This window comes from Phodopus roborovskii, unplaced genomic scaffold (assembly GCF_943737965.1).
Source record: "Phodopus roborovskii unplaced genomic scaffold, PHOROB, whole genome shotgun sequence".
NCBI lineage: Eukaryota > Metazoa > Chordata > Mammalia > Rodentia > Cricetidae > Phodopus > Phodopus roborovskii.
In genome coordinates, this window is record NW_026126517.1 from 46,097,187 (window position 1) to 46,121,256 (window position 24,070).

General features: G+C 39.8%; 2 protein-coding genes across 9 annotated transcripts in view; both read left to right on the top strand.

Annotated features, from left to right (window-relative positions):
* The window catches only part of Bnip2 (BCL2 interacting protein 2), a 216,625-nt gene extending 210,723 nt beyond the window's left edge, over positions 1-5,902 (top strand). For all 4 annotated transcript variants that reach the window (XM_051197873.1, XM_051197875.1, XM_051197872.1 and 1 more), the window contains one exon: positions 929-5,902. In XM_051197873.1, coding sequence (XP_051053830.1) covers positions 929-980 — 52 coding nt within the window. In that variant the 3' untranslated portion in view covers positions 981-5,902. The remainder of the gene's footprint in view (positions 1-928) is intronic.
* Positions 5,903-6,582: 680 nt separating this feature from the next.
* Positions 6,583-19,007, top strand: Gtf2a2 (general transcription factor IIA subunit 2). 5 transcript variants are annotated; one of them, XM_051197877.1, is made up of 5 exons: positions 6,583-6,720; positions 10,099-10,243; positions 11,090-11,194; positions 15,514-15,640; positions 18,700-19,007. In XM_051197877.1, the coding sequence occupies exons 2-5, from the start codon at positions 10,172-10,174 to the stop codon at positions 18,723-18,725; spliced, it is 330 nt and encodes a 109-aa protein (XP_051053834.1). In that variant the 5' UTR covers positions 6,583-6,720; positions 10,099-10,171; the 3' UTR covers positions 18,726-19,007. The 5 variants fall into 5 exon arrangements, with proteins under 5 accessions (XP_051053834.1, XP_051053835.1, XP_051053837.1 ...); XM_051197878.1 differs by having other exon boundaries at positions 10,125-10,243; XM_051197880.1 differs by lacking the exon at positions 6,583-6,720 and adding an exon at positions 6,869-7,191 and having other exon boundaries at positions 10,125-10,243.
* The last annotated feature ends 5,063 nt before the right edge of the window (positions 19,008-24,070 follow it).

Genomic DNA, 24,070 nt, shown 5'->3' on the forward strand with positions numbered 1-24,070 from the left:
CTTCAACTTTAAATATAGAAATAAATTTAATACAAAACTTGTGGTTGTGGGTGTGGCATCTATTAGGTGGAATCCCAGAGATGGTGATGTTCCCAGTGTTTGATAGGAACTAAGGATTGAAGCAGAGTCCTTTTAAATGTTTCACCTGTTTCTTTCTACAGCTTAGTGTCTCTGGCCAGACAGGTGTCATGTTTCAGCATTGCTTACAATTATTTATTAAGAATAGTTCATATTGGAAAACACTAGCCATATATTGTAGACCTTAACAGGAGTAGGTATCTAATCTTTGGTGCCAATATACTGTATTTTTATAACAGACCAGGACTTTTTACTTTTGATTGACAGATAGTCAGGTGATTGTAGGAATGGGAACAGGTGTGAAAAATACCTTCCTGCTTTGTACCAGTGTGATTTTAAACATCCCAAATCAGCTGTAAATGGAAGTCATTTGTACACAGTGTACCAGTGAATTACAGAAAATAGTTACCATTCTGTAAAACAGTTTGGTTTCAAGATTTTAATGTGTTAATCGGTCATTGGTGACTTTAGTAATATAGTTAAATTGCTGTTAAAAGTCGTTCTTGAAAGAGTTCGTGCCTCTCGACAGTCTTACCCACTAAACTTCCTGCTGTAGTGGGATTATAAGTCATGGGCTCTGAGGATGTTTATGGCTATGAACATAAAGTATCCTAAAGTCATAAACAGTGACACTTGTATCCTTGCCAGTGTACTGTTGGCTTAGAAAAATTCTGGTTTTGGGGGGGAAATAATACATGTTTGTTTTTCTTTCTACAGTATCTGTTTTGTTTGTAAAGCTTTGTTTATGTAACAAAATAATATGTGCTAAAAGTAGCTGTTTTTAAGAAAGAAGTCCTCCAGTTGCCAGTGATGTGGTTATTTTAAATTATCTGTATTTCTTCTTGAACAGAGTTGATCAAGAGCTTAATGGAAAACAAGAACCACCAAACAGTGAGCAGTAGGTTCGGCATCCTGTCCAGAAGAGACAAAGAGCGCCAGAGAAGTGGGGCTGTTGTGTGTCACAGTACATTCATGGCTCGAGTTTTTGTGTAATCTGTTACAAAATTTACTTGACTCCTTTCCAAATGGACTCTTGTACAAGGGACTGTTCATCGCTGTAATGGTTTGCAATTCTTGAATTTAGCTCTTTAATGACTAATTATATGATAATCATTTTATATTGCTAAATAGCAGAGAACTACACTTTATATAAAGCAATTTTTGCATTTGTTTATTTGAATGATGCATCTTCAGTAAAATATTTATATACATAAGTGACAAAGGAAAGAAATAATATATATTTTTATGTTGGGGGCAATATTTTTTAGTGTGTACTTATCTCATGGAAGAATATACACACAATTTTAAATGTAAAGTGCATGTAAGACTTGTTTTTGTAAATGGTTGGATACATTTCCTGGGTAGCTTAGGCTGAGTTGTCCTAAAGCAGGGGCAGTTAAACTGACTCGGAGTACCCAGGGTCATGCACATGAAATAGTCCGTAGTAGCAGCCCGAGCTTCTCCTCACATGAAAGCACATTGCTGCATGAAGCATGGTGGCAGTGCAGGCAGTCAGTGAACGGCTCGCTTTCCTCTCTAAAGATGTCTTAGAACCAGACCCAGAGACTTTGAGAAGCTAGTGGTTAGGCTTTGTATATATGTATATAAGGGCATTTTATTTTACCCAAAGTCAGAGCTGTTTAAAAAAGGAAGAAAGGAAGGAAGGGAACTCTTAAGATGTGTTCACTGATGTGAAATGAGCTGTGTCGTGTGTGTGTGTGAAGCTTTGAGGTGTTGCAGGTGCTGTGGTGAGTGGTCATGGTCTGCTGCATCTGTAGAGCAGATGGGCTGCCGCTGAAATGACCTCACAGGGCACTTTACTAGAGTATTCCGTCATCAGCTGTGACCACAGTGCTATTTGACCTATGCAGATAGGTGTTCATGTAGCTATTGGATGATGTAACAGTGCTGTACATGGGATGTCTCTGTAAGTATGGGATTACTGCTGGTGTGTGCTCAGGATGACATTTATTGCACGTAAGCTCTTACTTCATGTCGTTAAGTACCTAATTGAACACTGAAATAAATTGTATTTGTGCCTCCAAGCAGGATTTAATTACCTACGAAATTGTTCCAAAACAACAACTTCGTTTAGTCTTGTATCTTGAACTTGCCTGGCATATACATATTTAGTTGATGTATCAGCTTCAAAACACCCAGCCCTTCTTATAAGCTATTTATAAGAGTGACCTAGCAAAGCAAAATTGAATCAGGTATGAACTTAACTTAGAAGATTATTCCCTCCCATCCTGAACACATGACCTTCATCACTATTGTCATTTTTTAGTGTTAAGCTTTTATTACAAAAGGGAATGTTTCTCTACTTCTTTGTCCTTCTCCGGCATAAATTTGACCTGCTGAGTAAAGCCAGTTGATGCCAAGCTGGAAGACTCTGGGTAAAACATTCATCCACATCCTCTCAGCTTGGATCTAGCACTCCAAGCAGATCCTGAAGTAGTGTCATTGGAGTAAATGGAGTAAAAACCATTTTATTTGTGTTGGTGAAGGAACTTTAAGAATAACTGTATAGATCCAAGTGTGGTGGCATCCATCTTTAATCCCAGCACTAAGAGGCAGAGGCAGGCAGAGTTCTGTGAGTTTAAGACCACCCTGGGCTATATAACTCCATAGACATCCTTCTGAACTTACCCTTGGGTAGCTTGTCTCTCATTTCAGAATGGGCTGAGCATTGTCATTGGTTTTCTTCCACATTAGGCACTTGGATTTTCAGTTTCAAAATACAGACAATAGCTTCGGCTTTTTATTGTGTTTACTTTTTTCAGAAGTGTGTTTTGGGGGGGGGTGTTTTGTTTTTGAGTTTATAATGGTTTTTCTTTCTTTTTTTTTTTTTTTTCTTTTGTAAATTTTTAAAAAGTAGAAGTAACCTATATTCAGTTAAAACATTAAAGAGGGACTGGAGAGCTGGCTCATTGATTGCAAGAGCACTTCCAGGTTTAGTTCCCAGCACCCATAGCTGTCAGTACATGCCCACCTATAACTCCAGCTCCAGGGGATTCAATGCACTCTTTGGCCTCTTGGCACCTCTCTGTCTCTCTCTCTCTCTCTGTCTCTGTCTCTCTCTCTCTCTCTCTCACCCACACACACACACACACCCCTAAACCTTTTCTTAAAAAATGAATAAAATTCAGAAGGGACAGCCAAGGATCATGGCGTATATCTTGAATCCCAGCACTAGGGAGTCTGAAATGGGAGATTTTAAGTTTGAGGCTCATGTAGGCTACATAGCAAGCCCTTGACTCAAGGATAAAAAGGGAACAGTGCTTTAACACTTGAATTATGGGGGGAAACTGCTTTAACCTGCACTTGAATGGCATGTGGTATAGGGATGCACCCACAATGTAAACATGCCTGTGAGACTGGATTGATAACTGGTAGGCTAGAGGAAAAGCTGTATTAAGTTGATTTTTAATTGGTAACAATATAACATCTTCCATATTTTTTAATTCCCATTAGTAATTGAGGTGAAATTGCTTAGAATAATTCTTTGACTTTTTGCTGGGGTCTTGAATAACCTTGACAGGTTTAATTTATGGTGTTTCTATTACCATCTTTGTTACATTTCAGCTCTGATTGCCCCTTTTTTATCAAAAGTGTTTCTCAGAAAATAATGTAATTCTGTGTTCTGCTTGATTGTGTTCCTAAAAAAAGCACCAAGGGAAGCTGTGGTGTCTCTGCCCCACACTGAAGCCAAGGAGGCCAGAGATGCCAGGAAGTGTGGTGCTAAGCAGAGTTAGAAGATGAGAAAAGGCCATTATAAATAAAGACTTGGTTGTTACCCACATGCCACCAAAAGTGTCCCTCTTAAGGCAAGTCTCTGTATGTCAGTGGGTGGTCCCATTTCCTTTATCCACAAGGAAAAAGTAGATGTCACAGAAGATGGGGATTGCCAATGGCCCTTGTGATGACAATCTTGTTCCCCTATCCTTTCATCTTCAGATGGAAATGGGTCTGAACAGGGCTGTAGTTGCTCATGTCCAATTGACTGCCTTCTGTAGTTGGCTTCTGTGCCAAGTGTCACAATTTGGTTTCACCAGCTCCTTGACAGTATTCTTTCCACATCGCTGCAGCCATTTATATACGTGCTCAGGGAATGTGAAGAGGCAGTCTCATGTAGAAGTGTTTATTCTTTGCAGTGAACAATTCAGTTGGGGATTAGCACTAGAATACTTGTAGTAGAGCATGCCAGTTTCTTGATAGAATTGGTTAGATCTGTATGAAAGGTGACAGTAGCTTTGGCCTTCTTTTTCCTGTGCTGTAAGTAGAAAATTGTTGCCAGGTGATGGTGGTGCACACCTTTAATCTCAGCACTCCAGGAGACAGATGCAGGCACTTCTCTGAGTTCAAAGCCAGCCAGGTCCTCAGAGCAAGTTCCGGGACAGGCTATACAGAAAAACCCTGTCTCAAAAAAAAAAAAAAAAAAAAAAAAAAAAAACAAAGGTGGGTGGGGGGTAGAAAATGAACAGTGTTAGATATGCAGAGACAGTTGATGACAGAGGTGCCACCCCATTCTGCTTTGGTTTTGTCATGTGTGGATCCCTCCACTCCTCCTGTCCCTATTGTATTTAGATATTTCAGAAATGGATCTATCAAGTCTCAGGGCTGGAATAAGAGAAGTCAGTAGACTGCAGGCTAACATTGTGCTAGTGAGAGAGGGAATGGGAATTGTGTAGTGGGAGTTGCTGAGACCATCAAGAACTGGGGCGGCAGCAGGGCGTTGTCTGCCCAGTGTTCTAAACTAGTCCAGGACCACTTGTCCTGGGAACCCTTTCTGCAACCCTGAATGAATTCAGTCAGGTCAGAAGGCCAAGTCATGGAGCTTCAAAGTCCTAAATGGAAACAAAACCAAACAGTGTGTGGAGCAGTAAGGGCTGGCTACAGTCTGAACGGGATATTTTATTGCAGTTATATATAATATATAATGCTGTAGAGCCAAATTTTAACTGCTGTGGGAATTCACCTGTGTCTTGAAATCAAGTACTAGATAAAAACCACAAGTTTTCAGGCCAAGCATGATGGCATGTGCTTGTGTTTCCAGCACTCTGGAGGCTGAGGCAGGAGGACTGTGAGTTTTGGGGATAGCCTGGGTAGGTGTACACAGTGAGATGAGCCCTGAGGGTATGGGATGGGGTGGAGCAACACTTTGTGAATTCAAATTAGTAAAGAAATGATATTAAGCTATTTGCTTCAGATAGCTAGCTGTCTAAAAGACTTCCTACAATAGTTGAAAACTTTGGAATTTGAATTTTTGTGTATTTGTATATTCAGTTTGACAAGAACTTGATTAACTGTCAGCTACTCCATTGTACTTTTGTATACAGACTTTGAAAAGGCTAATGCCCTCCTAAGAGTTACTTCATTGTTTACTTACAGAAAGCTAACTAGTAGATACTGATGTTCTGGGTTGCTGGCTTGCACAGCCTTGGGGTGCTGTTCACAAAAACCACAATTCAGAGTTCATCAGATACTATTGCACTTTGAGTCCTACTTCAAAGATATTTTCATTACAAGCTCACATGCTGTCATTTTAGACAAAATTAACTTGCTATGAGCTTTTTTTTTTTTTTTTTTTTTTTTTTTTTTTTTTCTGCCGCCTTGGATTGTATTTACTAGCCTAGCTCTTCATTTCAGTGAGAATTCAGTCTGATTGTCTGCAGGCTACAGCTTGTGGTTCTTGTCAGTGAGCAGCCCCTGATCAGCAAATTCGCTGTTTTCTCTTCTTTGGACTTGTTATGAATAGTGTGTCCTAATTTGTTCCACGGATTACTACAATGTTAATGCATTTTAATAAATTAGTTGGAATATACATTTGTGCTTTGTTTTCATCTTTAGTTACGTTAACTTTTTACACTGAGTTATCTGGTAAGCCTTTCAACCCTGCAGTTTGAGTGCTACTAATTCTTTTAACTGATAACGAGTTCAGCTTGTTTAAAAATCCTAACATTATTTGAACTTTAATCACTTATATTTCATAATTTAGTATTTTACTCTGGGATACATTTTTTTAAAGGCTAAAAAGCACTCGGGAGGCAGAGGCAGGAGGATCTCTGTGAGTTCTAGGCCAGCCTGCTCTACGAAGTGAGTTCTAGGACAACCAGGGCTGTTGCCTCGAAAAACCAAGCAAAAGGGTTAAAAGGGAAAACACAGCATGGCACAGACCTCGGGTTCTTGCACTGACCCCAAAGTCTCAACTCGGGTGCTCACTGGTCATCAGCTGTGCACATAAAAGCTGTTTTCAAAGCAGAAAACCAAAGACGCCGGCTGATACCAAAAGGAATCTAAGATTTCGAAATTCAGAATAGACACCACATATTTGCTTCAGTGTTAGGCACGAAGTTTACACAGCAGGTCTTCCAATGGAAAGGACTCGTGGACCACAAACTTGGGCTGGCTGGAGAGACCGCCCCGCGGGCTTGTGGTTCCCCCGCCCAAGCGGGAGGGGCCACGCGCCTTCTCGGAAGCTGAGGCGGGGGGCCACCGGTGGTTCTCGTGGCGTCACCTCCGGGTCGCGCAAGCACTTCCGGGTCGCTGGCCCAGCGCTGTGGTTTCCGTGGCAGAGGAGTTGGTCGCAGCGGGCACCCTGCCCGGCTCTGCTAGCGCCGCGGCGGAAACGCCTTCCCTCAGGTAGGCGGCGGCGGGGCCGGGAGCGGGGCAGCCGCGGCGGGGCGGGCGGTAGCGAGCGCTGTGGCCGCCGGAAGCCGCCCCCCGGGCAGACGCGGCCGCGCGGGAACAGCCGCCTTCCCGCTCTCCTCAGGCCGCGCTCGGCGGACGCGCGTCTGGCTCAGACACGGGACACGAGCGCTTCCGCTTCATCTCCACCGTGAGGAGGGAACCGCGCAATTCTGCAGCCGTCGCCACCTTAAAAGATTGGAGATGGCCGAGGCAACTAGCTGGAGCAGACGTTGAAGTCGCTTCTCGCTGTCTTCTCAGTAATGCTTAGTTGTCAGGAGGGAGTGTGACACGGCTCCCTCCCGGGCCGTCTCCAAGCTTCTGCCTACTTCCCTGACCTTTTTCGCCTCTCCTCCACACTCGTGTACTGACTGGCGTTTACCTTCAACGGAATAAATGTTTCGTCTGACTCCCGCCGTGGGTCAGGTACTGCTCTCGGCCCGCAGGTTTCCCCCGGGAATAAAACACAAAGATCCATGCCCTCGTGGACCTTACATTTTATGCAGAGAACAAATAGAAGACCGTTATGTAACTTGGCATGTGGTGCCAACAAGAAGTTTGAGCGAGATAAAGGGTACGGAGAAGTTCACTAGTGGATATGGGAGTTCGTAGTGTTCAGGCGTTATTGGGTGGGAGCTGTTCGGGCAACGATGGGTTTTGTTTGTTAGTCAAGTTCGTATCTGAGCAAGAACATTCAAGCAGAAAGAACAACCATCGTGCTTGGGAAGTTGGGATGTGCAAGGGGGAAGCGGCAGATAGTAGAGAAGACCAGACATAAAAGGTGGCCGGCCACGTTGTCAGTGCTGATGAAAGCTGTGGGAGAAAAATACCTCCTTCTAGCCCATGTTTTCAAACGATAGCCCCACTGTAAACTATAAAGAGTGTGGGGCAAATATGTAGAATGAAGGAAATCAGGACACCATTTGCACCATCCACATGACTTGTAATAGAACAAGGAAGCAGTAATAGACATGTTGAGAAATGATTGGATACTGTACTCATTTTGATAGTTGTGTTTGCAAGATTTGGTAGGAATTGGACATCTTTGTGGATTATATGACTTTGAGAACAACTTCAAAGGTCTTGTCTGTCTAGTAAATCCATAGAGGTATGGCGTCACTTCAGTTGATATAAAGGACAAATAGAAAGTTTGAATAGGAAGTTAGTTCCAGAACTTAGAATTGCTTGGAGGATATATGAATTTGGGACTCACTAGCTGATGTTTAAAGCTGTAATAATGAATGTTAAACTGCATAAGTGTATTAAGAAAGAAAATAGTAAACAGAGACTGCCTTGTGAGTGTAAAGGGTAGGGAAGGGCCAGGTGGCATACACCCTTAATTCCAGCACCCAGGAGGCCAGGCAGGCCCATCTCTGAGAGTTCCAGACAAGCCAGGGCTACAAGGAGAAGAGGGTAAGTCAGCAGGATGAACCAGTGGATCTAAGAAGACAACCCTAAAAGAGAAGTACCAAGCAGTGGTCCTGTAACCTGAAGAAGTCAGCTGTGTCAGCTGTGCTAGTCTGAGCTAGTTTTCCCAGTGCCATTGATGACCTCCAGCACCAGTTTCATTACAGTTGGAGCCCAAAACTTGGTATGACTAGAGGAAGGGGAATGGGAAACAGTGAGTCAATTAACTCTTTTAACTTTTGCCAGACAGGAATAGAATGTAGGAAGTAGATTTGAGTGGTGGTGGTTGTTGCTCATGTTGACTATAATGACAGAAAGGAGTATATGGGTATAGGCGGTGGTAACTAGATGAGAAGATGGATGTGGTTGTGAGAGTCTAGTTTCTATTAATTTAATTTCATTAGTAAAGTAGAAATGTGCCCTACATAAATATTTCTAATGTTTTTTTTTATTAATACTGAGGCATGCTACCAAGTTATTTTACTCAACCAATTTTTTAATATATACTGTATACGTTGTTTTGGATGGTGAATACAAAGCTGAACTAGATTTCCCAGTCAGAATACCATGGATGTGTCAGCTGTGGGGTGTATGTGTGTGTGTGTGTGTGTGTGTGAAAGAGAGAGAGAATATGAATGTACGTGGGAGCTTATGGAGGCCAAATGAGGACATGGATTCCTTGGAGCTGAAGTTCCAACTGGTTGTGATCTACCCAGTGTGGGTGCCTCAAAACTGAACCCAAGTCCTCTGCAATTGCCCTTAACTGCAGAAGTGTCTCAGCTATTTGATAAATTTTTTCAGTGTAAAATAACCAATTTTACATGTGGGTACAAAGAGAGAAGTGAGGACAAGAGATAAAAGTTTCAGAGAAATCAACATATAGATGGAATAACTAAAGGAGAAAGCCAGGGAAGAGAAGACTTAAGAAACCTTAGAGTAATTCAGGAGATGGAGGTCAGGGAGCTGAGGAAGAATTGCTAAAGAAAACATGATATACAGTAGTTCTGTGAGCTAAAGGAATGGCTCATGATGACAGAATGATCTGTTGAATCAAATTGGCCATTTCTAATATGAAAATGGCTGGTCATTATTTTTGGCAACTCTCATCTGATGATTATTTGAATACGTCTCCTGTCCATCTCTGGACTCTAAGTAAACTTGTTAAATCTGTATTCCTATACCCATTTTCAGGTCCCATAAGCAGGGTTTTCTGCCTTTCTTGCCTTGTTTCAAGGGCTTTTTTGTTGCCTGCAGTTCTCTTATGGAGCAAACTCATCCTGTCCTTTGCATCAGCTTCACCTACTGCTACTGTGTACTCACACTTAAAGATTTCCACAAACCTTACACTTTCACATGTCTGTGGCTTTTCTTACCCTCCTGCCTGCCATTTCCTTCTTTGCCTGAAGAATGGGAAATTTTTCTAAGCCAGCTTGGTGCACAAGCAGCCTTCATGATATAATGTCTTACTCCCTTTTACACCAAATTTAACCTTTTTTAGGTGCCTGTTACCCTTTGTAGAGTCAGAGACTTTTGGGACTGGCTCATCTTTATTTATCTTCCTGTCTGTTTCCTGTCACAGTGCCATCCTGTGACAGGAACTATAATGGAATTTTAGGAGAACAGAAAAATAAAGGACTCAAATGCAGATAACATGTCACTAAGTGACAACAAGTAGACTGGATGCTATGGAAAATTCTAAACTAAAAGAAATCTTTCGGAAAAATAAAGATGCACATTTTAACAAATATGCCAGCATTCTGAATTAAAAAGATAAATACCATACTGTTTAAAAATCAGAAAAATCAACTTTGAACAAGTCTTTGAAATTATAAGATAATTAATATAGTAATTTGTAATGAGTTCTAATAGTTCCATGTTAGGATACATGAAGTAGTAGACTGTTATATATAATTTACATTGTTACAGGTTGGTTTTTCATATTAAATTTGTAGGACATCAATGCAAGCCTGAAGACAAAGTAATTACTTCATTTTAAGCCATGGCATATCAGTTATACAGAAATACGACTTTGGGAAACAGTCTTCAAGAAAGCCTTGATGAGCTCATACAGGTGGGGACCAAACATTAAACATGCTTTATAAGTCATCAAATTTCTTTGTTAAAAATGTTTTAAAATTAACACTTTTCCCTTATTATTAATGATGAACCATAGAAATGATCCCTGAAAGTATAATCTTCCCATCTCAATTTAGAAGAAAGGGATATTCGGTCACTTTTACAGTGTAATAAATACTTTTTTTGAGATTTGAGTTAAAACTTTAAATTTCTAATTAAGTTTTAGAAGAATTAATATTACTCAAATCATACAACTCAGAAAGTGTTAAATATTTCTATTTATGTTCTATTGGAATCTGGATGGAGGTGTGGGGGGAGAGGTTGTTTTTATTTTTGAGACAGGGTCTAGGTTGTCATTGAATGTGCTCTGTAGTTAGTGTGGTCTAGAGTGTGTGGTTTCCCTGCCCTTGCTCCCCCCCCACACACACACACACACACACACCTGCTGGGATTACAGTTGTGCAGTCCCACGTCTGGCTCCATCTGCTGTGGTGTTAGTATATAGACTTTGGTAAGACTCGCCTTTGTTTTGTCTTTATATATAGGTCTCATGTCTTTTATTAAGAAAAAACTTGGTTTCCATTTGTTGAACACTTAGTCCAGCCACTGAAGGAATAGCAAGTTTTTCCTGACTTTGCAAGTTTGTTTTTTTGTTTTGTTTTGTTTTGTTTTTTTTTGTCAAGATAGTGTAGAAGTCATTTTCTTGCTCCATTGTCACTTAGAGCACAGGAGAATAAGTTCTACTTCAGGATTTTAGATTATAATTAATATACTTTATTTATTTTGCCTTTAATGTTTTCCCTTGATGAATTTATGATATTCATTTTTTTTTTTTCCTCAGTCCCAACAGATCACCCCCCAGCTTGCCCTTCAAGTTCTACTTCAGTTTGATAAAGCTATAAATTCAGCATTGGCTCAGAGAGTCAGGAACAGAGTCAATTTCAGGGTAAGGATATTTTCTTGTGTGTGGAAGTCTGCACCAGGTACTCCGAGAGGCTACATGGACTTACTCAGCATAACAGGAGGATTTGATTAGTCTGGTTTGGGAACTTGAGTAATAATTGAATGATAGTTCATCCATTCCATGTGATACAGAATAGCTTTTAGATTTTAATTTCATTGTTTCATAAATCATCCTGTGTATGTGTGGCTTTTTCCTTCGTGGAGAATTACTGAGGTTTCAAAGGCCTGAAAGTGTTAGCTGCAAGACAGAAGGTAAGTGACAGAGTAGTCCTTAAGTTCAGTTATGTTTTTCAAACTCTGACCTTCCAGGAATGGTTGGTTATCTGTAGAATTTTCATGTTGCCTTTCATCTACTCTTAGATCGCTTGGCTTATAAAATCTGTTCTGGTAGCTAGACGTCTTTTGAATCATCCCTGCATTGAACAAAATACACTCTCAATTTTGTGGTAATTTGGGGTTAAGAACTCCTTGCAAAATGTGGTGAAACAGTTTACTATGTGGAGACACGTGTTTGCCATACCCTGTTATATTTCTCTAATATCTTCATCTATAGACTGTAGAAATAAATTTAAAGCCTATGAAGACTAATATAGGAAAAGAATTTATGAGTTGCATATAAGAAAGCCTAGGTATTGAGGCAACATGAGTGTTTTGTTGATAAAATAACGAAAGAATGTATTTTTTTTAAGTATTTACATGCCTATTAAGTAATAGACATTGCTCTAGGTATCAGAAATGCAAGGGTGAACAAAATAGATGTGATCCCCGTTTGACTTACATTTTGCTGAAGAGATAAAATACATGTTTATGTAACATACAAATGTCTATCAGTTTTACATGCTTAAAAATTACAGGTATAAATAGTCAAATAGAAGACTATCAGCCAGGCATGATGGCACATATCTTTAATCCTAGCACTGAGAAGAGGCAGAGAGCTGCCTGCCTCTGCAGCCATCCTGATCTACAAACCAAGTTCCTGGACAGTCAGGGCTTCAGAAAGAAACCATATTTTAAAAAAAAAACAAAATGAAACAAGAAGTCTCTAAGAGTTGATTCTTGGATTTTAATAGACAGCTTCTGACAAAGTTGTTTTTTGTAGGAATCTGCTTGAAATTTTAACTTTTTAAATTGATCTATGTTAAACTGCGTAAGTTTTAGCCATTTAGAAAATGGATGAACTATTATCAGAGGCAGTAAAGTTCACAAGACCTTGGTAGTCTTTAAAAGTGTCTCGTGTGGGTTTCTTTTGCAAAAATTAATTGGACACTTATATTTCTTGTCCACAGTGTTTTGTAAGTCTGTCAGTTTTCTAGGAGTTGGCCCTGACCAGGTCTTAATTTTCCAGTTTACTTTTTCTTTTCCCATTGCTACTGCTGCAGTCCAGTATTCCATACTCTGCCCTGAATTATAGCAAACTATATGTGCAAGACAACATATTGCCACTACTTAATTTTCCATGTCCCATTGCTAGATTGAATATCAATATTTATTATTATGTATAATAATTTTTGCTAATCTACCAATAAGATTAGGTCTATCCATTTAAGGAATAGAGTGATTTTACATAATATATGAGCTAATTTTTAGTTTCAAATCCTTAATGTGAATTCTGTGTGATACTACTCAGTAAGATACTACAAGAAAAGCTGTCCTTAAATATGAAAACTAAAGCATTAATTATTTATATGTTGGAATTTATCAGTAAAAAAGTGGCAAGTAACTTAGGGAGGACTTTTAGAAAGTAAATTCACATAGAATTAATACATATAACTAGGCTTTTAAAGAGCCACTGTGTGCATTTAAGAGGATAGAGGATAGAAGAAGGGAAAAAAGATGGGAGAAATGGCTACCTAAACATGATAATACTCAGCTTCAAATAAGTGAGCATTAAAATATTTAAGTGGTCAAAAAGTATTGCTTCTCGTGACACAGTTTCTTTTCTTCATGATTTTGTTGTTTGTTGTCTACAAATGAGAACTGAGTACTGTGTAACCTTTTAGTTTCTGTTTTAAGAAACAGATATCACCTATTGTTGATATGTATTAAAAGATTCTATTTTTTAGAGACAATTGATAAAAATCAGTATTGAGCCAAAGGAACTCTTTGAAAGAAAAATGAATCTATAATTGTTTAAAGCACAAATATTCTTCTAGCTCTTATAGATAAGGTTCTAGATTCAGAGTTTCAAATGAAATACACAAATAAGCACGAAATATTCTTCTAGCTCTTATAGATAAGGTTCTAGATTCAGAGTTTCAAATGAAATACACAAATAAGCACGATGCCTAAGTAACTAAAAATTATATACAATAAAGATTCACTGTCGTTTGCAGTGGATTCTTTTAATAAAAACATTTTTTTGGTTTGGGTTTTTATCTAGGAGCAGGAACATATCCTTGGACATAAAAGGAAGCATTTTAAGTGTAAAAAAATGTATTAGACTAAACACCAACAGAATGGAATCAAAACCTAATATGTATGCATATAGTCACATGTGAAATTCAGCACAAGATATTTAAACAGCAAAATCTTAAAATGACTCCTATCATCCATATTGGTGAAAACTGTTTGAATCTGAATATAAGGAGAATTTTAAAAACTTATGACTGTGAATTGGTTTAAAGATTTAGTAGAAATGAATAATTACTGTGATCTATATTCTGCTGGACTCTGAAAATACAACAGAAAACAATGGTCTCAGCTACCAGCATAGCTTACCAAGCAGACCATTAAAACAAATATGTTAAAAATGTTAGGGTATGTTACTTGGTTCAGTGGGAGTACAACAGGTATGGAGGACAAAGGGCTGCACTCACAAAATAATACTTGAGTCCTGAAGAATGATTCATAGTCAGTTAAAGGAGTGGTACTGTGGAAAGGAAGATAACATTTGGAATATGGTAGGAAGTTCCAGAAAACAATTCTTTAGAAGATAAGGAAAACTCAAAGAAACCATGGGACCCGCCCCCCGCCCCCCCAGGAAGTCCACACTTGTCCTAATGAACTAACCTTAATAAGGAAGTCAATGAAGGACTGTTAATCACAGGAGCCACATAATTTTATTCGCTTTCCTGGTGTTCACATGAAGAATGGATTACAGGGGAATGAGGCTGGAGGCAGAAGAACATGCCTCTTAGCCAGCTGAATCAGAAGAGTCAAAGTAGCTTTACTTACAGTTCTAACAAAAGATAGTAAGAAATTGGGGGATTTTAAAGGGCACATCTGACAGGATTTGACAACTGTGGATACGGTGGAATGGAGAGACAACTGCTAATTTTCAAGTTTCTGCCTTGAGTGACAGTAGACTCACAGAAAAAGACAATTTGGAAATAGTCTTAATAGATAACAGTGATGTGTCTGAGCCAGTTCTGGGATTTAAATTGTTTATAAAGAATCTGCTTTTGTACAAATTTAGAGAATGAAAACCCAGTGAAATAATAGAGCTTTAAATATTTGTAAAACATTCAAATGGAGCCAGTGCATGTATTTAATCCCAGCACTCAGAAGGCAGATCTCTTTGAGTTAGAAGCCAATCTCAACTACATATTCTGTTCCAGGACAGTCAAGACTACATAGGAAAACCCTGTCTCAAAAAAAGAAATCAAATGTGAGGGCTGGAGAGGGTTTAGTGACTAAGAAAGAACACTTATTGCTCTTGGAGAAAATGTGGGTTTGGTTTCCAGCACCCATATCAGGTGCCTCCAGTTCAGGGGTTCAGACTCCTGGCCTTCACAGCCATCTGCATGCATGTAGTATACATAAACCCAGGCAAGCATGTACCAAATACATACATGCATCCATATATAAAAACAAATTTTTTTAATGTAATGGCCAGGATATAGTGGTACACACCTTTAATCCCAGCACTTGGGAGGCAGAGGCAGACAGTTCCAGGACAGCCTGGTCTACATAGTGAGTTCCGATACAGCCAAGGCTGTGTAGAGATCCCTTTCTCAAAAGACAGAGATCAAATGGACTTTCATAATTTATCCACAAGGGGGCAGTAGACATACAAATTTAAATCTTCGTAAAGCTTTTCATTTCAGGTAAGTAATTTGCAGATTGTTTTAGAGTGCTAAAAGTAGTCAGTTAGCAAATTCTTCCCTGAGCTGACTTATTCAGGTTTTCTTTTACTTATTTCTAAGTAGATAAAATTAAGTTAAATAAACTAAGCTAAGCATCAAGCATACTGTTTTAGTAACTATATACTTGATAGCTAAATTCTCTTGGGTTTCTTTGAAATAAAAAGCATGAGGGGAAACAATGGCTTCTCATGGCATTTCTCAATGTTTTGTTTTAAAGGGCTCTCTAAATACATACAGATTCTGCGATAATGTTTGGACTTTTGTATTGAATGATGTTGAATTCAGAGAGGTGACAGAACTTATTAAAGTGGATAAAGTGAAAATTGTAGCCTGTGATGGTAAAAGTAAGTGCTCGCCTAATTACTGTGAAAGCAAAACTTGTTGAAATATTTTTTTCTCCTCTTTAATTATCTTGATCTATCTGAAAGCCTCAGGGGAAAGTGGTCAGGTGATCAACCCTCAGATAAAAATCTAGCTTCTGTATTCTACATGTGTCTTCTTACTGAACTTAACATCTATATGCTCAAGTGACACATAGATGCTTAACACAGGTTCAATTCATGTGCAAAGAAAATAAGCTAATTGCTAAATTTCCTTCCATTGAGTTGCTTATTTGAAGCAATCATCAGACTTGTCACTGTCACCCTTCTCTTTAAGAAAGTTATGTGTAACTGAGCATTAATCTTAAAGCTTCTGTGTTGTTAAATACCTTACACTTTATATATAAGAAGCTAATTCTTTTAAATCTGATTTAAACTAATCATGAACCTTGCAGTTATAATGGGAGATACCCAATACATTTGTGCAAGAGAATTGTCCACAGCTGACATATATAAGAAGCTAATTCTTTTAAATCTGATTTAAACTAACCATGAACCTTGCAGTTACAATGGGAGATACCCAGGACATTTGTGCAAGGGAATTTTCCACAGCTGACCTAGAGGTTCTTTAGGTCATTAAACATGTTTAAAGTGACAAGACACATCTCTGCCCCATGCTCCATGACTGGTTTTTTTTCCTTTTGTTTAGTTTTAAACATAACCCAAAGCCTTGTACTTGCTGGATTTGCACTCTAATACTAAGTCATGTCCTAGCCCTGTGTTTTATTGTGTATTTAGTTTAATTGGTAATCTGGACAGCTTGTGTTTAAAGTACCAGTCCCTGGAGTATAAAGATTGTCACTCCAAGAAGGGGGTATAGGGGGCACTCTAAGAAGCAAGAGAGAGAGAAATATATAGGAAGTAATAACTCTGTTTCTTGTGTTACATATCAAGTTTGTTTTGCTTCTGTTTTTTGAGATGGCCTCTGTAGCCTTGACTGGCCTGGAACTGATTATGTAAACCAAGCTGTCCTCAGACTCAGATTTTGCTTGCCTCTACTTCCTAAATGCTGAAATTAAAGGCATGTGCCACCTTGCTGGCTACAGTTTGAATTTTTTAAAGAATATCTAATCACTGAAGAAATGTAGAGAATACAGAAAAGCTCCATATATAAACCACCTGTACAGGTAACTGTTTAACTTCAAAAGAAAAAGGCTCTCATATCTTAGGGATCTATATTTTAGGGATGTATTTTTATAGTAACACATCTGTGCACAGAGACATGTTTACACATATATAATTTTTTCCATATAGATGATTTCTGATAGTTATGGCCCTTATTTATTTATTTATTTACTTATTTATTTATTTTGCTTTTCAAGACAGGTTTTCTCTGTATAGCCCTTTCTGTTCTGGAACTTACCGTGTAGACCAACCTGGCCAAACTCAGAGATCCACCTATCCTGCCTCCAGAGTGCTAGGATTAAAGGCTAAAAAGTCTTCCAGATGTCAAAAAGTCTAGGAAGTTAGCACCATTACACTACTTACTCATCAGAGCTAACTAGAAACTTCTTAGTGTGACTAGGAGATACTAAGATTTTTTTTTTTTTTTTTAAACTATGCACATTGTACATTTGGGTCACTTTTTGTTTTGTTTTCCATTTCCTCAAAGGTGGTACTATTTGCTGTACCACAAGATAAATTTCTATATTTGAAATAATTTATACTTTCATGGGTTTTTTTTTCCCCCCGTTGTAATTTCAGCTAATAACATCCCTATAACTCTCAGGATTTTTAAGTGTTTATTAGGCCATAGAGTTTGTGCATTGTTTTATAGTTCCTAGATATTTGTAAATTACTTGATATAAATGAGCCAGGTAGTGCAGACCTATAATCTTCCTTACTTGGCAAGCTGAAACAGAGATAACAACTTCAAGTCCTGCTTGAGCAACTTAAACCCTGTCTGATAGAGTAAAAAGAGGGCTGGAAATACAGTACATTGATAGAGGGCTCTGTTTGTATGCGACCTTAGCTTCAGTCCTTTCCCCTGGGGGAGGGAGCAGGTGAAGAACACCAGCTTTGTTGAGGAGAATTTGTGTAATAGTGAAAATATTCTGTCTGCAGTCCATAGTAGTTGTGCATGGCCCTTGAGCACTTAAAATGTGACTAGGGCAACTAAAAGCCAGTGCTGCTGTACTGAGCAGTGTAGATATGACTAGTAGAGGGTTGATTTCAGTCATTTGAACCAAAAAAAAAGCAAGGTCTCTGAGCAATCTTAATAGCAGAGAGCTGTAGGGTGGGTGTGTTACTTACAGGAGCTTTTGCCTGGTGGTCCTATCTTTTTGAAAGATAGAAGATTGTTTTCCCAGTTACCCTTGTCTTCAGTTAGGTGGTCATTAGAGAGCTACCCTCATTTAAAGCAAACCGTAGTAATTGATTTTCAGCAAAGATTTGAATACATAAGAAATGGGAGGCAGAGGCAGGCAGATCTCTAAAGGCCAGCCTGGTCTACAAAATGAGTTCCAGAACAGCCAGGGATATTTCACAGAGAAACCCTGTCTCTGGGAAGGGGGGATGGGGAATGGTTGTGGTAGATTCCTTTTCTTTTTTTTTTTTTTTTTTTTCCCCATCCTGTATCCACAGGAAAAGATGAAATCTCAGGCATGGTTAAAATACAGTTTGGCACTTTTATTAGAAAAATTCCATTCTTTAGTGTTTTTACATAAATCAGATGCTGCTGTAAATTTTCATTCTTCTAAAATTAAGCTGTGTTCAATTCTCAGTAGAATAACAGAGGAAAGGGCAGCGATAGCCAGAGCCAGAAGGTTGCTGTATTTCCCAGCAGGATGTAGCTTGGAAAAGCTGTTTACACTAGCCCACAATAGTCACCTGCAGCTTACACTGATCTTACCTCTGCGTTGGGAAGGAAGCTGTTGACCTTGGCAGGGCCTCTCCCAGAGTAACCCTCTCTACCTGACTTCTCCTCCTGCTCCCACACACCACTGTCAGTCCTTTTCCTAGATGTTCCTAAAAAACTGATACTTAGAACTTGATCCTTGAATTGCTCTCTTTCCTGTTTCTAGATACTGGCTCCAATACTACGGAATGAGTAGAGAAATCCGGCTTTTTTTTATGCCACCTTCTGTTATTTTCATCGCTTTTTGAAGAAAAACATAGAAGAGACTTTTTTTTTTTTAATTTATTCTCACGGTGCAGAAATGACAACACTGTGCTATACTGTAACCCAAGGGTTCCACAGAGAGAAGCATGTGACTCTGTTCTCTTACATGACCTTTAGTATACAGCATAAAGAAATGTAACTTTTTTTTATGACAAATCAAAAGTGGTTGCCTTCTTAAGAATATTCTTCAATAAACTTGTTTTAAAACTTGTTGTGAGTAATAATTGATAATAACTAGTCAGCAAGGAGTTATCAAAATACGAAATAAACTTAGAAGGGACTTGAAAAAGGTATCCTTCCAATAAAATCATGTTCACTTTGTCAATTGTAGTTTAATCTGTTGAAAATACCAGGGGTGGACCCAAATGTAGATAGTAGAACTAAGGCCCTGCTCCAAACAGCATTCCTGTGTGGCATATCAGTTATTTTGACCTGGTCCTTAGTAGTGTTCATACATTTTTAAATGATCTGTGTCTTACCAGTTACCGGAATTCTAGTTTTTATCCAAAATCCTGGGGCTTGAGAGATGGTTTAGCAGTTAAGAGCATTTGTTCTTATAGGGGACCTGGGTTTTCTCCCAGTAACCACATTGTAGCTCACAACTGCCTATAACTCCAGTTCCAGGGTTCCAACACCTGAGGGCTCTAGGCATATATGTGATGAACATACATACATGCAAGCAAAACACAAGATAAATCTTTAAAGTTCTACTACAAGTATATCACATGTGTTTCTACATCTCTACTTGAAGGAAAGGTGTCCATTGTCAGACTAGGGAAACACAAGAACATGGCTGTTTAGACACTTAAGAGATTGGGTACTAGGTGATCGAGGGATGAATTTAGTGCTGGCTTATCTGGACCTAATATAGACTTGGCCTTTTGAGATTGTGTGTGTGTGTGTACATATATATGTGCATTTTTAATTTAACTTTTTTTCATTTCTCTTACATACCAACCAGTTTCCCCTCCCTGCTCTCCTTCCATCCCCTCCCCTTTCCCATCTACCCTGTCCTCACCTCCATTCAGAAAGGGACAGGCCTCTCATGAGCTTGCACAAAGCATGGCACATCAAGTTGAGGCAGAATGGAGCAGCTCCCCTTAAATTGAGGTGATGCAAGGTAATCCAATCCAGCACAGGGAACAGGTTACCAAAAGTCAGCTAAGCACCAGGGATTCTTGCCCTCACCATTAGAAACCTTACTAAGAGACCAAGGTATACCAATTGTCACACACATGTAGATGGCCTAGGTGAGTCTCATGCAGGCTTCCTGACTATTGGTCCAGCATCCATGAGTTCCCTTGAGTTCAGGTAAGCTGTTTCTGGCTTCCCCCATCATGACCCCACTGGTACAATCCCTTCTCCCTTTCTCCCACAAGATGGAGTTCAGCACAGTGCTATTCGTGATCTCTGCCTCTACTTCCATCAGTTAAATGGTTAGAGTGTCTCTGATGGCATTAGGGAAGTCACCAATCTGCTTATAGTAGATGGCCAGTTCAGGCACCCTCTCCACTAATTGCTAGGAGTCTTAGTAGGGGTCATCCTTGTGGGTTCTTGGGGCTTTCCCTGGCACCAGGTTTCTCCCTAGCCCTAAAATGCACCCACCCCTCATCAAGACATCTCTTTTGTTACTCTCCCCCTCCATTCTGCCTCCAACTCACCATACCCAGCCCACTCAACCTGCTCCCTGTATCAGGATAAATAAAAGACCCAGAGACTGATATTAGGATTCAAATTTCAAACTGAAGGTCAGAAAAGCAAAGCAGCCAGCCACTAGCTCTTACCTCTACCTCAACTCAGACTAAAGGGATGATCCTCAGACTGCTCCCCACTTCACTGCTTCTCAGATTCACTCAGACTTCTGTGCTCTCCTCAACGTGGCTGGAGAATGAATGCTAGCTCTGAGACCCTGTTCCTGTCTTAACTACCTCTTACAAGTCCTGGGATTAAAGGTGTTTGCCTAGCTTCCATCAAGCTTGTGGCTTGACTTTGCTTTCTGAGTCCTCAGGCAAGATTTAATAAACCATGAATAATATATCACCACAGCTCCCTCAGTTCCCATCCCTCCATCCCCTCAACCCCCACCCCCCAGTTTACCCAGGAGATCTTTTATATTTCCCTTTCCCAGGGAAATCCATGCATCACTCTTTGGGCCTTCCTTGTTATCTAACCTCTCTGAGGCTGTGCAGTGTGGGTAGGTTATCCTATACTTTGCTCCTAATAACCACCTATGAATGAACACACACTATATTTGTCTTTCTGTGTCTGGGTTACCTCATTCAATATGATTTTTTCCTAGTTTCATCCATTTGCCTGCCACCTTTTGATTTTTCTTGACAAGGTTTCCTTGTGTAGCCTGCCTCTGTCTCCTGAGTGCTGGGATTAAAGACATGAACCATCACTGCTCTAAGACTTGGCCCTTTCTTATCACTCAGTAGAAGTGAACATCTGGCATCCCCATGTTGTGACCAACTCCATCTGCATTTCAACACTTGAGCTAACATATCAGGATGATATCTAAGATCAGTAGAGCTGGGGAAAGGGACCTAGAAGACAACCCAAAGCCCAGTCCTGTTTGTGCAAACTGACAAACTGATGTAAAACCCTGTCCCTAACTTTCATAAGGCATCAGTTTTGTTATTTTAAAATACTATTGTATTTTTTTTGACTGTGACGATAGTCAACACTGACAGCTTGTCCATCCAGAGGTCAAACATGGGACCTTCAGCAGGCTCAGAAAGCAGACAAGTCACCAAGAGAGCTGCAGCTGTGTCTCATTCCTAACACAATGTCTTGTTAAGTTTTCTTAAGGCCACAGATAGGTGGTTCCTGCCTTACCAAAACTAAAGTGGTACATTTGACCTAACAAGGAAGTCCATCACATCCTAAAAAGACTTCAGCTCCATTGTAGTTTGCATTGTGTGTTTTTCTAAAGCCTTTATTACTGGGTGTATAAATGGGGGTCAAAGGCAAATATGTACCATAGCATAATATGGAAGTCAGAGAACAAACTTCGGTCATGATGTCAGTTCTGAAGATTGAATTTGGGTGGTTAGGCCCTTGTGTCTGAGCCATCTTGCCTGCCCCCAATATCATTTTGACACATCCCCTTTGTGGGTTTTTCTAGAGGATTATGGGAAAATAAACCCTAAAAGGGAGATGTGGCCCACCATGATTTGGGCATATTCATGAATATGTCTCTCACTTCAAGTGTTTCATAATGCAGAACCTGTTATTCTCCTTTGGGACAGCCTACCCCAATTTCTGGAGTGCTTGCTTTACTCAATAAACTTCAGCTTATCCAGAGGTGGTGGCATATGCCTTTAATTCCAACACTTGGGAGGCAGAGGCAGGTGGATCTCTGAAACCAGCCTGATCTATAAAACAAGTTCCAGGAGAGCCAAAGTTGGCTCTGTGTGTGTGTGTGTGTGTGTGTGTGTGTGTGTGTGTGTGTGTGTGTGTGAAACTTCGATTTAAACTTGTGCAACAGACTGGGGAGATGGCTTAGTAAATGGATTCTGCTCAGACATGAAGACTGAGTTCGAATCCTCATAACCCCCCACACAAAAGCCCCTGAGTGTGCACCTTTAATCCCAGCCTTTAATCCCAGCCTTAGGTAAGCAGAGATTCCTGGCACTTGCTGACCTGCCAGTCTAGCCAGAGTGGCAAGCTCCAGGGTCAGTAAGACACTGTGTCAATGAAGAATTGAGAAAGACATCTTGTCAGCCTTTGACCTCCATGTGGATGCACACACCCACATATACATTGCATTGCACACAAAGAAAAAAACTTAGTCTCAATTGAATTTTTTTGTTTGGGAAGAACTGAGAGGATGCCTCCATAGCAGAGGGTCATTATTTTTCCTCTGTTAAGAGATATTGGCAAAAAATGTTCAGCAAAATAGCTTTTCATAACCTTCCCTGAGGACCTGCATTCCATCCACGACACCCACATTAGGAAAAAATTAATTAACAAGGCTCTCACTGGGACCTGAAATTTACCATGTAGCATAGACTAGGTGGCCAGCAAGTTCTGAGGATCCTCCTGTCTACTTCTCCAGTATGAGATTACAGATGTGCTTCACCGCATCTGGCTTTTTAAGTGGTTATGAAGGTCAAATGGGTCCTTGTGCTTAGGCAACCAGTATTTTACCAACTGAGCTATTGCCTCAGCCCCTACTAATTGTTTGGTAGTTTCTTGTATGGCAGCTCACAGGCTAAGGGACAAAAAGAGTAAGTGTATGTTGTGGTTCAACCCATATCTCTTCTAAATACAACTGTACTATGACATGGTCTGTACTTAGGGTTTTGCTCAGAAGCTAGGTGAGTGGCCTCTGGTAGAATACATTTTTATTTTAGGGTCCTAGAGTAAATGGTCAGCTAACTGGAATGGAATGCCTAGCCTAAGTTCTACATTCCATTAGTTGAGGGAATTCTTGTGTGGGGAATAGCCACAATTACACACCTGCTTTTGCAGGCATATGTACTTTAGTTACAACTGTCTTCATCCACTACACATACTATGACCAACACTGGTTCTGTAGTGTATCTTTTGTTATCACATTTCTGTTTATTTGGTGTGGAGGGTAGAGGATAAGTTGTGGAAGCCTGTTCTCTCTTCCAAAGTGTAGGTCCAAGGGATCAAACACATGCTGTCAGGCTTGGCAGCAAGTGCTTCTATCTGCTGAGCCATCTTGCCTGCCCTCTGGTGTTTAATCTTCCCATAGTTTTTTTTTTTTTTTTTTTTTTTTTTTTTAACAGGGGCTGTCCTGGAATTAGAGGGAAGGGTCACCAAGAGACCTCCAGGCTCCAGGAATTGAAGTTCAGTTGTCTGTCGGTGCACAAGAGAAAAAACTAGCTCATCTACTTTCAGGAGATAAAGTTGTGCTTTTTGAGATATTTGTAGTTATCTAGATGCATGTTACTTTGAGATCCAAACAATAGACAAAGAATCATCTCTTCCATAGATTTAATAACAGATGAGTGATTTACCTTGAGTCAGTTTGAGGTGGGGTCTAAGTGAATATTCTCTTACTGTGAAGAAACATCATGACCAAAGCAACTCTTAAAAAGAAAGCAGTTAGTTGGGGTCTTGCTAACAAGTTTAGAGGGTGAGTCCATGACTGTCATGGCTGGGAACAGATAGGCATGACACTGGAGTAATAGCTGAGACCTCTCCTTTCTAATCTACAGGCAGCAGGAAGAGAGGGAGAGACTGGGTCTGACTGTGGGCTTTTGAAATCTTAAAGTCCATCCCATGACACACCTCCTTCA